At 39.1% G+C, this 14,585-nt stretch overlaps 1 protein-coding gene across 2 annotated transcripts in view; it reads left to right on the top strand.

The window, feature by feature from the left end:
* SLC9A9 (solute carrier family 9 member A9) overlaps positions 1 to 14,585 on the top strand; it is a 695,514-nt gene that overhangs the window by 411,545 nt on the left and 269,384 nt on the right. For both annotated transcript variants that reach the window (XM_059163846.1, XM_059163845.1), the window contains one exon: positions 6,441 to 6,529. In XM_059163846.1, the coding sequence (XP_059019829.1) occupies positions 6,441 to 6,529 (89 nt within the window). The remainder of the gene's footprint in view (positions 1 to 6,440; positions 6,530 to 14,585) is intronic.

Consider the following 14,585-nt stretch of genomic DNA (forward strand, 5'->3'; position numbering starts at 1 on the left):
TACATAAGCTCAAATTGCAAATTTGATTTCATCTTCAACTCCAATTTCTTCTAAAAGAATACAGTTAAAAATACCTAATGGATACATTTTTGTAGATATGCTTTTTTTGTTAATTTCCAATTTTATAATATTGTGATTGAAGAATGTGATTTATTTGCTTTTTTCTGAAGGGGAAAATTATTCAACAGTTTGATAGAAAGAAAAATATATTATCAATTTTATTCCAAATTTTCCATAAATAATACTAATATAAAGAAAAAAAGTTAAACTCCTCAAATGTCCTTGATAAATAATTGTTGCATGAAACTGTAATTATTTTATGGAATCCTGTCAATTCTGTGAAGTTATGAAAAGAAAACTAAAAACTAAAAACACAGGAATATAATTTTAAAACTTTTTGTATAGTTAGTAAAAAACATTTTGGACCACACAAGGTCAAAGCAAGCCACACAAGAGGTGGTGAACTGAGACTTAATACCAAAACATTGGTCAGAGATTTGCTTCTCAAAGTGAGATGCTAGGATCAGTGACATAGACATCCCTGGTAGTATAAAATGCAGAATCATGGGCTCCACTCCAAACCTACTGAAGAAGAATCTGCATTTTACAAGATTCCCAGGTGATTCCAATGTACATTAACATTCAGAGGCATTAGGTGGAATTTTTTTTTTTTTTGAAAGATTTTATTTATTTATTTGACAGACAGAGATCACAAGTAGGCAGAGAAGCAGGCAAAGAGAGAGGAGGAAGCAGGCTCCCCGCTGAGCAGACAGCTGGACGTGGAGCTGGATCCACGTCTGGGATCATGACCTGAGCCAAAGGCAGAGGCTTTAACCCACTAAGCCACCAAGGCGCCCCTAGGTGGAGTTTTGAAATCTCTCTTGCCTAATCCAGATGTTTGGGTCATAGCTGAGCTTTCAGGTGGGGTCAAGAAGATTCTGCTGTAGGGGGAGGACAGTAGGATATGCTGTAAATTTAGCATAACCAGGAAATGACAAGGACAAGCAAAACAGAGGGGGAAGAAACAGCAAGCGAGAAAATAAAGGAAGTGGGTTTCTCTGAGGTGAGCTGCATCTGTCACTTGGACACCAACATCAGAGTTCACCGTATTCAATGTCCTTTGACCTGAAAGTCTGTGGTCTAAAGACTCAGAAACATCTTTTTTCTACACAAAGGGGACTTCCTGAGTTTATCTTTAAATCTCATAGCTCACTTGAAAAAAATTAAGTTTTTATGATTAGAAGGTATGGTAATGATGTGTTTTAAAATTTTATTTTAGAAGAGTTGTCTCCTTAAAAGGATATTTGATGGTCCAGGAGTTTATTTTGTCTTTACCTTTTGAGAAAGTTAAGCTGGGCCACCTCTACTCAAATGTCTAAAGGTTTCATTTGGAACCAGCATTAGTTCCTCATCCTAAATAAATAAATAAAGGTTAAATTGAGATGTTAATCCTAGTGAATTAATAAAATAGTATATAGGAAAATGATAGACCCAGGGAACTGGAGGATATCCAGACCCTTTATGAAAAGAGTTTTTTTTCCCACAGCAGCTCTGGCAGATAATCATTCAAACCTTTGGTTTGGCCCCAAAATTTCAAATGATAGGGAACTTCTCACACTTCAAGGCAGCCACACTATAGGATAGTGCTCATATTTTAGAAAGATCATATGATTCGGAGTCAGAAGACACGTGTCCAAGTATAACCCAAGCCTCTTTAATAGTTCTAGGCCTAACTTATTTCCTTCCCCCAAGTCTCTTGTTCTAATCTAGTGGCTCAAACTCACACTTTTTTAAAATGACAATTTTAACCATAAGTAGAATTGAAAGGAGACTGAGGCCAGTCCTCTGGGACTTGGCACAGCATCTCCGCTGCCACTGGCATCCTCCATTGTCCAGTTATGACAGGACGATATGGGGAAAATCTTACTTCCAGGTGACAAAACTTCAGTGGTTTCCGGGAACCATCAATGCTTAGAATCAGAAGGGACACACAAGTGAGTACTGGTCGGGATTCTGTCAGGAAAAGAGAAACCAGTTGGCTATGCCCAGAGTTTAATGCGGAAGATTAGGTGTACAGATGGTAGAGAGTTGAAAAAATACAAAGGGGGCACTGAGGCCATACAGGTAGTAAGTGCCGGCAGCAAGTGTGAACCCTGGGTCAGGAGGGCCAAATGGAAGAGAATCTGTAAGTTCCTAAGAGGGAACTGCGGGAGATTTGACCCAGACCTCTGAGGTCACTGGCTGGCTATTGCTTTTTCTGAGGAAGGCCCGTGAGGCTGGAACCAACTGGAAGCTATGGTGAAGAACCACTGCTGAGATGCCGCTGACGGGAGCAATAGGCAAGCAAGAATGCAACAAGGCCTTTTCTCTTCCTCTTACATCCCAGCCTCCCTCTGGGGCTCATCTCAGCAGAGCTTAGCAGGCTCTGGAGAAGGAAGATGGGGTCTGCAGATCCCCAGCCCCAGGATCACAGGGAGAGCACAGGCAGGTGTGTTTGGAGCCAAGACCCTGGTTTGCTGACTCACACAGAGAGCACTTGGTGCCCTCCATCCCCCTGTAGACCCGAGAATCTGAGATCCAGGCAGGTAAGAGAGTTGCCTAGGGCCCCATCTACCAGTCGGACAACTAGTGCTGGCAGGCATAGGGATGCAAAAATATAATGACAGCTAAAATGCACTTTCCAGAAAAGATTGTGTTTATTCATTTGAGAGAGAGAGAGAGAGAGAGCATGAGAAGGGAGAGGGTCAGAGGGAGAAGCAGACTCCCTGCCAAGCAGGGGGCCTGGTGTAGGACTCAATCCTGGGACTCCAGGACCACGAGCCAAGCTGAAGGTAGTTGCTCAACCAACTGGGCCACCCAGGCACCCTAACATGTACTTTTGTAAGAGAAAACCCTCAACTCTGAATCCACTTAAATGGCAGAGAATTTAGAGGTGTATTTAGATGAGACATTTTCAAAATATGTTTTGGCTTGTAAAAGTCATACTAATTACAGTAATTTGTGTGGGTTAATTAATACTAAAGTATAGAATTATGATTATGTAGGCTAATACTGAAGATTAGATCAACTCAGTTGTTATACTTTAATTACACCAAGCCTCTGGTCATATAGGCATACTTTTCATTTGTTTGTTTGTGTGATGCATCTGTATACACAACTCAAAAAAAAAAAAAAAAAAGTATTAGCAGAGGCATTGCCTGCTAGTGTTCTAATGGAAGCAAGGAAACGAAACCAGTGGAGCTACTAGAGAATGTATCCTCAAACAAGATACCAGCCTCTTTGGATATATAATCTTCATCATCATATCTCAGTTTCTCTGGGACATCAGAAATGATATTTTTTAGATGGCTTAAGATTACCTTAAAACATTCACAGATGGACTGGTATAGGCAGTAAAGCACAGGGAGTTTGTTAAATTTTGAAATCTCAGTTCTGCCACTTTCAAGGTGACCTTAAGTAAATTACTTTTGTTTCTTACTTGTTACATGGGAATAGGAATATGCATTAATTTATTCAGCAAATATTCACTGAATGCCTACCATGTGCCTGGCTTTGCTCAGAGGGTTAGGGACCAGTCAATCCCCCTGAACTCAATGAGCTTTCCTTTGCCATTCTGGAAGGCAGAAAATAAACACAGGAATTTCCAAAATGTTAGGTGGCAGTAAATAATATCAAAAAGAACAAAGAAAGATAGGCAATTAGAGAATGATGGAAGGGATCATTTTTATAGAATGCATGCAGAAGACGTGTCTGAGAGTGTAACATCTTAAGGGAAGGAGAGAGCCATGTGGATATCTGAAGAGCTTTCCAAATAGTAGGAATCAGAAACTGAAGGGCCCTGCAGTGTGCTTAGCAAGGATCTAGTGTACTGCAAGGTATGAGTATAGCAGGAGATGAGCTTAGAGACCTGTGGATAGGAAAGAAGGGGGCCAAACTAGATCCTAACAGGGTCTTTTTGTCATGGGGATCTATTACAAAGTTTAGGGAAGAGAACTGACATGATCTCACATGATCTCAATTGTCTTAAAAGAACCACTGTGGCTGGATGGAAGCTAGATTGCAGGAGCCTAACAGGGGAGACAAGCGGACCAATCAGGAACCTGTAATCTAGGCAGAAAAACAACAACGGTGGCTTGGAAAAGGATGTTAGGGGAGGCAGTGTTGAGAAGTGGCTGTGTTCAGGTAAGTTTCAAAGGACAAGACAACAAAATCACTGAAGCGCAGAGAGAAGAAAAGTAAAGGGTGATCCTGAATTTTGGCCTGAGCAGCAAGAAGAATGGAGATGCTATCACTGAGAAGGGGAAGACAGTAGGAAGAGCTGGTTAATAGTACTAAGTCTATTGTGAAATAATAAATCAATGCAATAGATAAGATGATGTAAAACAACAACAGCAAAAACGGTGTGTTCTTGGCCTGCCATAGGCATTCAGCCAGACTTAAATCCTCTCCCTCTCCTTTATAACACTTCTTTGTTACCACTTCTTGTTCTCAGAATACATTTATGCACTACCCACACATACTCCCACCCCTTTTATTCACAACCTCTCTGCAAATCAATATACAATCAAACATTTCCACATCAGTGGGAGGGTCAGCTAAACCTCACCCAGAAAAATCTCCAACAGACTACAGAATCGGCAGAGATAGGTAAATTACATTTTAAATAAGGAAAGAAAAATATTTGATAACAAAACAACATGTATGGCAATCTTCCTAGTGCCTCAAAGTACTTAAAGTGCTTCAGTACCCTAAAAGTTTCCCAGGTATTGGTTGTTTTTTAATAGAATTTTTGTGAAGAGTAATACACATTGTTTATAAGCATCCCTTTCTTAGAATTTTTGAAGAAAGGCTAAAAAAACAAAAAGTTACCCAAAAATCTATAGAATGCTTACTGCATATATATTTCTTGGCAAAATTTCCTAGTCATTCTGTTGCCTAAAATTTTGAAGCCAATTAAAAGGATATAAGACATGTAAATGGCTATGCACTTGTATAAGTAAATATATCTTTTTTTTTAAGATTTTATTTATTTATTTGACAGAAATCACAAGTAGGCGGAGAGGCAGGCAGAGAGAGAGGAAGGGAAGCAGGCTCCCTGCTGAGCAGAGAGCCCGATGCGGGACTCGATCCCAGGACCCTGAGATCATGACCTGAGCCGAAGGCAGCGGCTTAACCCACTGAGCCACCCAGGCGCCCCTAAGTAAATATATCTTAACAATACTTTATCCAAAGCAAATCCAAGTAATAACCACCATATAAATAGAAACATACAGTCTACGTACCAAATAAATAAATAAATAAAAGCTTGGTTCTTTAAAATTCTTTATTGTGGATTCATTTGCAATGTCAGTATTCAGTTCACATATCTCTATACTCTTAAGAATCACCAGCATTTAATTTATGAGTGTTTTTAGTTGGAAAGACTCTGCTGCTTAAAATTCAATTCGATCCCCTTGTTCTGACTTGAGGAATACTTACATCTTGTGTATTTCCCAAAGCCCTCCTCTCTGCTCAATTTCCCATAATTAATAGAATCTTTAATCCAAAGTATGATGCCATCCCCACCAATTGCCTACCCCAACTCAGAGCTGATAAGAGAATAGCAGCCCAGAGACAAATAACAATGTTTGTCTCATGGTTGCTAGTCCTCTATCCCCAGGGAACATCTAGTGTATGTATGGCTTCATGTCACATAAAGCTGGGTATACTGATAGCTTAAGAAATCAATCCTGCAGTCAGCCTAGAAGCAGCTGAAGACTCACTGTAGGAAGGAAGCACACAAGAACAGACCAGCTTACCTTCAAGGAGTGTGTGCCTTGGATGTACTCACTAAGTTCTTCAGCAGCAGAAAATAGAACACCCAGCTTTGTCAGGGAGGCACAGGGCCAAAAAGGACCTTTCTCTCATGCTTGGCAAGTAGAGGCATTGGCACGGGCAACAAAACCCTTATAGATTTCTTACGTTTGTGACTCATGGTTTTCAATACTAAATTATGTATGACGGGAACCTCTTCAGGTTCCTCAGGATACCCAGTGAAAAGCAAATGTTTGAGTGAGTGTGCCAGCATCTAGGAGAAAATGCAAAAAAGCAGTTGGCACTAGCTATGAGAAGACCGGAGTTGCCCACATAGTCTCTTGTTCATGTTTCCCCAAGTATAACTTTCTTAACTCATGATCAGAGAATCATTTATCCTCAAGAAGAATGTACTTCTTAATACTTTTCTTTAGGTTAATCCTGTAGGACCCATGTTTAAAACAAGTAGAAAGGTGTATGCCAATACAAGATCCTTTTAATTATGAAGAACTGACAATTATGGTAATTATTAGCAGTTTTAACTCTACTGACATCAAGTCCCCCTCTTCTTCTAGCTGATGTGGCCCTACCCATTGTATTAGATGGGAAAGAAAATTGGTTTTGACTGGTATGTTTTTGAATTTCAGGAATAGTTGCTGTTCTCTTCTGTGGAGTCACACAAGCACATTATACCTACAACAATCTGTCGTCCGACTCCAAAATGAGGACTAAACAGGTAAAAGAAAAAATTCACTGCAGGCTTTGTCTCTTTTCACAGTGTAATGGTTATGTTGCAATTCTGCCAATGTACTCGGAAAGAATTTCATTAGTGAAGGAAGAAAGTAAGCTTAAGGCTTCATTATAGGTTGGATATTTATAGATTTTTTTTTTTCCTCCAGGATAACCATTAACAATTCTCTTGGTAAGCAAAAATATAGTTATAATAGTCTCTCCCTCCTGAGAAATGTGGAACATAGACTGTCAGTCTTGAAGATGAAAGGCCCACAGTCAGTAATAATTCACAGTCACTTACATCTAAAAGTATTATAAAGCATGTGAGATAGGGTAGTTATATAGAGAGAAGGAAATGAAGAAGAATAAGGAAGTGATGTTTGGTCTTTAATTGGGTGCTTTCGCTTCTAAGTAAACTCAGCTGCTAGTTGTCACACTAGCAGAATGTATCTCCCATATGCCAAAAACACATGTGTTTGGATATTTGTACATGAACCTTCATAGATTCCTTACAAAAACATGCTGCACAGCCCCTCTGCAGCAAGAACTATACTAGGTACTAAGGATAAAAGGACATGGGATATGACCTTGCTTTTAGGGTTCATTACCAAGTCTGTTGATGAGGATAAGGATGTGAAAGGAACAATTAATTATCCACAGTGTAATACAGATTGTGATAGAAATATCTGTATACGATGTTTGGGGAGCACTCATTAGGGCATCCTCTTTAGTTAGGATTGGGAAGATGAAGAGAAAGTTTCCAGAGATGATGTCCAATCTGAAGCTTGAAATACAATAGAAGTTAATTAGGTAATCATGTGGAGTCTAATGAAGGGTGGGAAGGTAGCATGAAGAGCATTTGAAACCAAAGTTGAGGATGGACAAAAATCTCTGAAGCAATTGATTGAAGCACTATAACTAGTTCTGTGTGCTAGGGAATGGGGTAAGGCTACAGTGAGGGATGGATCCATATAGCGAGAGACCAGTTTACGTAAGGACGTCCATAGCTTGTGAAGGAGTGTTTAAACTTTGTCCTAAAGGTAATGGGGAGTGTCTTAACCAACAGAAACGTACTGTATGAGAAATGTAGAAGTCTAAGTTCAAGGTGTCAGCAGAATTAGTTCCTTCCGAAGGACTGTGAGGGAGAGTCTGTTCTATTCCTTTCTCTTAGCTTCTGGCAGTTTTCCAACAATCTTTGGTATTCTTAAACTTGGAGACATGTCATCTTACTCTCTACCCTTCATATTCACATGGCATTCTCCTTATGAGTGTCTCTGTCTCCAAATGTCCCTTTTTTAAAGGAAATCAGCCAGATTAGAGGCCCACTCTTCTCTAGTATAACCTCATTTTAACTAAACTAATTATATTTTACATGACCCTATTTACAAACAAGGTCACTTTCTGAGGTATTAGGGGTTAGGACTTCAACATATGAATTTTGGGGGAGCCTGCATTCAGCCCGTAACAGGAAATCACTGAAGTATCTGAAGAAAAGTGATTTTAGGATTTTAGGATAATTGGAGTTCCATTTTAGAAATATGATTCTGGTAGACAAGAGGAGCATGGATCAAATGACATTTGTCATTTGCTGTGAAAGAAACAACCATACAACCTAACCTCGGTGGCATCCAAAAATAATGTTTATTTCTTACACATCTGCAAGACTTAAGTCTAGAGTGGGCTTGGCTGGGGCATGTAGCAGTACCATCTGACTGTCACTCTTCGCCTAGCAGACAAGCAGGCCCTAAGGTGCAAGTCCATTTCAAGCCTCTGCTTGCATCACATTTTCACATCCCATTGACCAAAGAAAATCACATGCGTAAGCCTAAGGTCAAGAGACTGACCCGGTCACCAGCCCACAGTGGGAGAGCGCTGCAAGGTTATATGGTTAAGGAGTGTGGATAAAGAGAATAATGAAGAATTGGACCAAATGTTTGCAATCTACCCCAAAATACAAATGGAGGCAGAGAATCTTCTATTATAAGCCCCAAAATGCTGAGGATATTTAATATGATGTTAGAACAATGGGGGTGGAAGAAGCCAAAGTGACATCTGAGCAAAATGTAATTGGCCAGGAGTTCCTAAACAGTTTTTGAAGACCTACCTTAAAGCTCTAAAATGGTAATTAGTTTCCTCTGTCTTTGTCATGTCCCAAGCTTAGCAGGCTGTGACCCTACCTCCTACCTACCTAGGCCTCTCCCAGGACAGCCTTCCCTCTCTGACCATCAGGGGAATCATAAAGACACAATTACAGATTTTTTAAGGACACACAGTTAAAAAAAAAAAAAAATGGATACCAATACCTAGCAACCTCCAATATAATATCCTTTTAATTATAGAGACTACAGCATTCTCTAGGGCTTAAAGGGAAACATCTTGGGCTGGTTTTTTCTGACTTTGACTGGTTCTCTGAGCATTTGTATTCTGGAGAACTGAACTCTGGTTAGGGACTTGCACTTTTAAGTCACGCTATCTAGACTGCTCAGCAGAACTTCAAAGATAACTCATCTCATGGCAAGACAGCAACCTAGCACCTAGGGGAGACAAAGCCAAAATCAGTGCACCACAGCCTTCTGTTCTCTCAGTGATTTGACAAGCATTCCCTAATCGACTTCCAGCATCCGGTTTTATAATGCTCTCCTTTAAGGAAGGAAATTTTTACAAGTTCATTCTTTAACATCTGATACTTTCATCCCTCCATCTTCGTGTCCCCCTTTACCTCCCTTCTTGGGTGTCTAATTCATAGTAGAAGCTCAATGAATGCCTTCCCTTCTTCATTTCTTTTCTCTCGGGATTTGTCATTTGTCATTTTATATTTCTTTTTCATATATATATATGAAATATATATATATATATCATGTATACATATTTATACACACATGCATACCTCCATGTTCATATTTTCCACACTTGCGTACAGAGTCTGAGGTCATCCTTTGAAAGAAATGAGATCCCAGACCTTTAATGAACTTCACAGAAAAGCAGCTCATGGCCACATCTGTACCAGTGTAGCAAACAAAGCTCAAACTCCATGTGGGAAGCCAATTACAAGTTGTAAAGAGAAGTTGAGGCAGTATTATAGAGGTTACCACTATGTCCTCTCTGAAACTGGGGAAGATTTGCAAGATATTATTGGTTGATAATACATGGTTATAGAGAGCAGTATCTTCCTCTGTACCTCCCCACTCTGTGTTCACCGTCGGTGAGACTTTACTAACTGACTTCCTTTGTTCTTATTAAACAGTTCCGGGGACAGAGGTATAGAGCCTGTGTTAGTAAAAGTAACACAGGCTCTATACCTCTGTCCCCGGAACTGTTTAGTGGGAACAAAGGAAGTCAGTTAGTGAAGTCCAAGGACAATCTATGAAAATCTACTTTGTATTATAAAATTCAAAGGTGATATGGTTTCTAAAGAAATTTTATTCATGGACTGGGCCTGTATCAGCTAATCCAATAGCTACATCTGGATACAAAGACTTTTGAGAATTATATATCCTTTATAACTTCAAGAATTGGAGTGCCTTTTTTAAAATTGCATTTTCACTTTAAAATATGTTTTGTGAATTGATTTTTACTCCAACCTATGAAAAAACATGTAACATCACTATGTGTTAGGCACAAAGCAGCATAATAGAGACACTTGGTTTCTGTTACTCAATGCAAGGATTTATATTTTGATAGCAAATCATTCTATTAAAGACTATATGAACATGTGCAGCAATCCCTTTCCTTAGACTTGCAGTGTTTTGCTTTCTTTAGGGTATGTACACCTAGCCCTAGAAATGACAAATACTGTAAGCCTTGACTCTTGCCCCAGAAACTGAATATTGCTAGAGGTACCCAAGATGGACATCAGCACATAGCAGTATGTGAGCCTAGAGGTCTCACCTTGAACCATATAGAAGAATCCAAACAGACTCCATGATACTACTCATACAGATCCGAACCTGCCTTCCAACCCTTTCCTCCTTCATGCCCTCACTTGCTAAACTGGCCTAGACGCTGATAATCTGGGCCAAACTCCAGGGTGTTTCCAGAGCTATCTTTACCTTGCCTGAGGCTGACTTGCAAAACCATGCACTTCCCTACCAACCCTTTTAACTAGAATTTCTCCTTCCCTTCCTGCAGTTCCCACCTAAAAATTATTTTCAACAGATACACATGAGCCTATAATTTTTTTTAAAAAATAATGAACATGTATTATACATTAACATGTATGAAGTAATTATTTCATTTACTTACTACTTATTTTTTTTTACCTGAGAAGTAGCTCTCCTTATTTTCACTGCTTACCTTCATTCATTTTTTTCCCTTCATTCATTTAACTAACATTTTTTGAGAGCTTATTTTGTGCCGGTCACTGTTCAAGGTGCTGGAGTAGAAGAGGGAAGAAAAAAGAATTTCTTCTAGTAGAGGATATATTTTTTGTAATCCGAATAAATATGCTAGATATGTAGTGTGTTTAAGGCAAGTCATAAGGCCAATAATAAAGTAGACAAGGGAGTTAGGAGTGTAGGTATGGGAGGCAGTTTGCAATTTTAGATGGGGTGGTCAGGGAAGTTCTCAATAAGAAAGTAACACTTGGAAGAAGTAAAAGGGAGAGTTATGTGGACATTTGGATCAGAGCTGCCCAGAAATTGAGAACAACAGGTATATAGGCCACCTGAGGCAAAATGACCAATGTGGACCAGGAGGGAATATAACAGACGGTATCAAGGCAGTGACATGGACAGGGCATGGAGAACCTAAACAAAGTGAAGAAACACTGGAGGCTTTTAAGTAAAGGCACTGCATAATATGATTTAAATTTTAAAGAATGGAGGCATCATTTATTAGTCAAAGAGCACTGCAAGACAACAGGTTTGAGGGACAATTCAAGTAGAGCATTGACTTGTTACGTTTGAGATGTGTATTGGTCAATAAATGGAGCCACTAAGTAGCTTGCTGAGTAGCTCCATAGAATTCAGGAGTTTGGGAGAGTGGTTGAGGTGAGAAGTATAATTTTGGAAGTCATCAACATAGAGATGATATTGAAAACAAGAAACTAGATGAGATGTCTAAGAGATTAATGGGGAGAGATCCAGAAATCAAGCCTTGAGGCACTGCAATGGTAAGACACCAGGAACAAGTAAAGGAGCTTAAGAGATAGTAGCCAGTAGGAAGAAGGAAAATAAAGAAAATACGGTGTCTTGGAACTCAAATGAAGAGAGTCTCTTAAAAAAGGAGCATGATGAGTTATGACAAATTCTGCCAAATGGTCGAGTAAGATGAAGAACATGAACATCATTGATGACATTGATAAGAGCCATATTGGTGGAGTGTCAGGGTAAACACCTGATTATAATAGGTTCAAGAGAGGGTGGAAGGAAAGAAATTGGAAACTGCATTTATGGACATGTCTTCCAAAGGAGTTTTGTTGGGAGCAGGGAAATGAGATGCTAGCTAGAGGGAGAAGTGAGGCTAAAAGAAAAATCTTTTTATTTTTAAGGTGGAAAAATAGCAGTACTTTTGTGTGATGATAGGAATAATCAGAAAAGAGAAGACTGCGTGGTAGCAGGTTTGCCAAAACTTGTAAGTGGTAGAGGCATATTTTAAATTTCGATCTTTTGACTTTATAGTTCAAACTATTTTGCCTGTTAATAAATATGTTTTTCTTCTTCAAAGATTTTATTTATTTATTTATTTTCAAGATTTTATTTATTTGAAAGAGAGAGAGAGACAGAGTACATGAGCAGGGGGAGGGGCAGAGGGAGAGAGAGAAGCAGGCTTCCCACTGAACAGGGAGCCTGATGCGGGGCTTGAGCCTAGGACCTGGGGGTTCATGATTCCAGGACCTTGGGGTTCATGGCCTGCTTAACTGACTGTTAATGGCAGATGCTTAACTGACTGTTACTGGCACCCCAGTAAATATTCTTTGATTAATAGATGCAATAGCAGGAATTGTGGAGCATAGCATCATTTATTCAATAAACCTTGAATGGATGGATAGATGAATTAAAGAATAAATGAATGGTGATCTTTATTATACTTTCAGTTAATTAAGATAATGAGTCATTTATCTTGTATTTAATTCTATAATCTTTGAAAACTTGGCAATCTTAGTGCATTTTAATTTTTTTACTAAAGTATAAATTGGGGTTGACATGGATATTTTCATTCAGTTGTTTTTAAAAAGCCAGATTCTTTGTCTAGCATTTATGAGCAAACAATGGCATCTTCATTATAGCACATTCTTTCCAGATGCTTATTTTATTTCTATTCAACCCAGATGATATTTTGAGTGTTTATCATTATTGAATGGAAAGGCAGCAATGCAGATCCAAATTTATATTTCCAATAAGAAAATGGTGCCAAATTGGATGTGCTGTGCATGACTTTATAAGAAAACTGAAGCAAAAGATCTGGAACGTGAGAGAGGTCAGATGATATGGTAGAAAGAAGACTGAGAGTCCAGAATGCTGGAATTTGTCCCTCATCTCTACAAGTAATGGTGGAGGCCTTGGATAATTAATTTAATACCTGTGAGCTTCTGTTTTCTCATTTGTAAAATGAATGAATAACCTGTATGACTGAGTTTTAGGGATCATGCTTTAAACCTAACATCCTGTGACTTGATATAGAGCTTAGATATGTATCTGGTTCCTTCTCACAGACTAGGACTGGGCAGAGATCACTTGCTTACGGACTGCAATGCATAAGGATGGGGGCGGGGGGAGATCCAAGTTTGCCATTGATCTTGAGGACAAATTGTTGGGTAGACCATGTTTAAGGAATTGTCAAATCAAATCCAAGGATGAAGCAATCAAAAACCAAAGTCCCTGGTTCATCCTGGAATGAAAAGTTTCACTGAGGGCTGGGTATTTCCTATGGAAATCTCCTATTCCTGAGTGGTTGTAATGGCTTTTCCTAAAGACTGTCTATATTCTTGAGGTGGAGAGTACAGAGATAATTGTTCCCACTGAGTCTCAAAATCTGACCAAACACCTTTCCAGCTTTTCAATTCAAGCATGGACTAAGCACCACTGAAGATACCATGCTAGAAGCCAGTGAGACAAAGACAAATAAGACCCAATTCTCATCCTTAGGAGTTCCTGATACTGCAGGGGACACACGTTTGCATAGACACACATGTATATGCACATGCTAGCACACACATGCACAGACAACAGCCCCACATGACAGATGTTAACACAGAGGAATGTGCAACAGGTCATGGGGGCCAGATGACTGAATTGCTTCCTGGAGGCAAGGTGTTCCTGGGAAGCTGCTTGTGGATTGGAAGTTTGGATAATTAGAAGATTATAAGCAGACTTCATGGGGGATGAAAGCAAAGTAGTGACTGGGATACCCTTGGGGAGGTAGGTAGGAGTGTGTTGAAGCCGCTGATATAGGTTGGGGAGCAGAAAGGGAAGGACGTGGGAGAGAGCTGAGAATTAAAATGAAGAGGTGATTTCAGACAGAACTTTAGTGTCTCACTGTGCTACATTTAGGAGAACTGTATCCTATAAGGCTAATAACTGCCTAAGGCTTTTAGGCATAGAAATGATGATGATAATCAGATTTGTGCCTTACAAAGATAATGAAGATATTATCATGAAGGAAATGACAGCAATCTACGACATCCATCTCACTGCTCACCACACTTCCTTTTGATAAACTACTTATGTATATAACATCTAAATTTATCTTAACCTTCTGTACATCTAGACCTATTTTTGTCCTTTCTAACTTCATTGGATGTTGTGTTCTATGTGAAAAGTTATGGAAATTTGCCATTTGATTTTTGCCTTAAACTTAGGAGTTCATTAAATACTTGCTGAATTAATAAATAAATGAATGAATGAATGAATTATGACCATTAACATTCCAAGACAAAAAATAGAGGGGAAACAATATATGCTAATTAATGGTTTTATTTAATTCTGATATGATGCATTAATTTAAATGTATTGAGTTGGATGCATAAAGCAAATGTCTAGGGTAATCCTGAGATATTGAAAGAAAGATCAAGCACAATTCCATCACTTGTGTGAGTTTCCTGCAGTGTACCTCCACCTTAT

Source organism: Mustela lutreola, chromosome 2 (genome assembly GCF_030435805.1).
Source record: "Mustela lutreola isolate mMusLut2 chromosome 2, mMusLut2.pri, whole genome shotgun sequence".
Lineage (NCBI taxonomy): Eukaryota > Metazoa > Chordata > Mammalia > Carnivora > Mustelidae > Mustela > Mustela lutreola.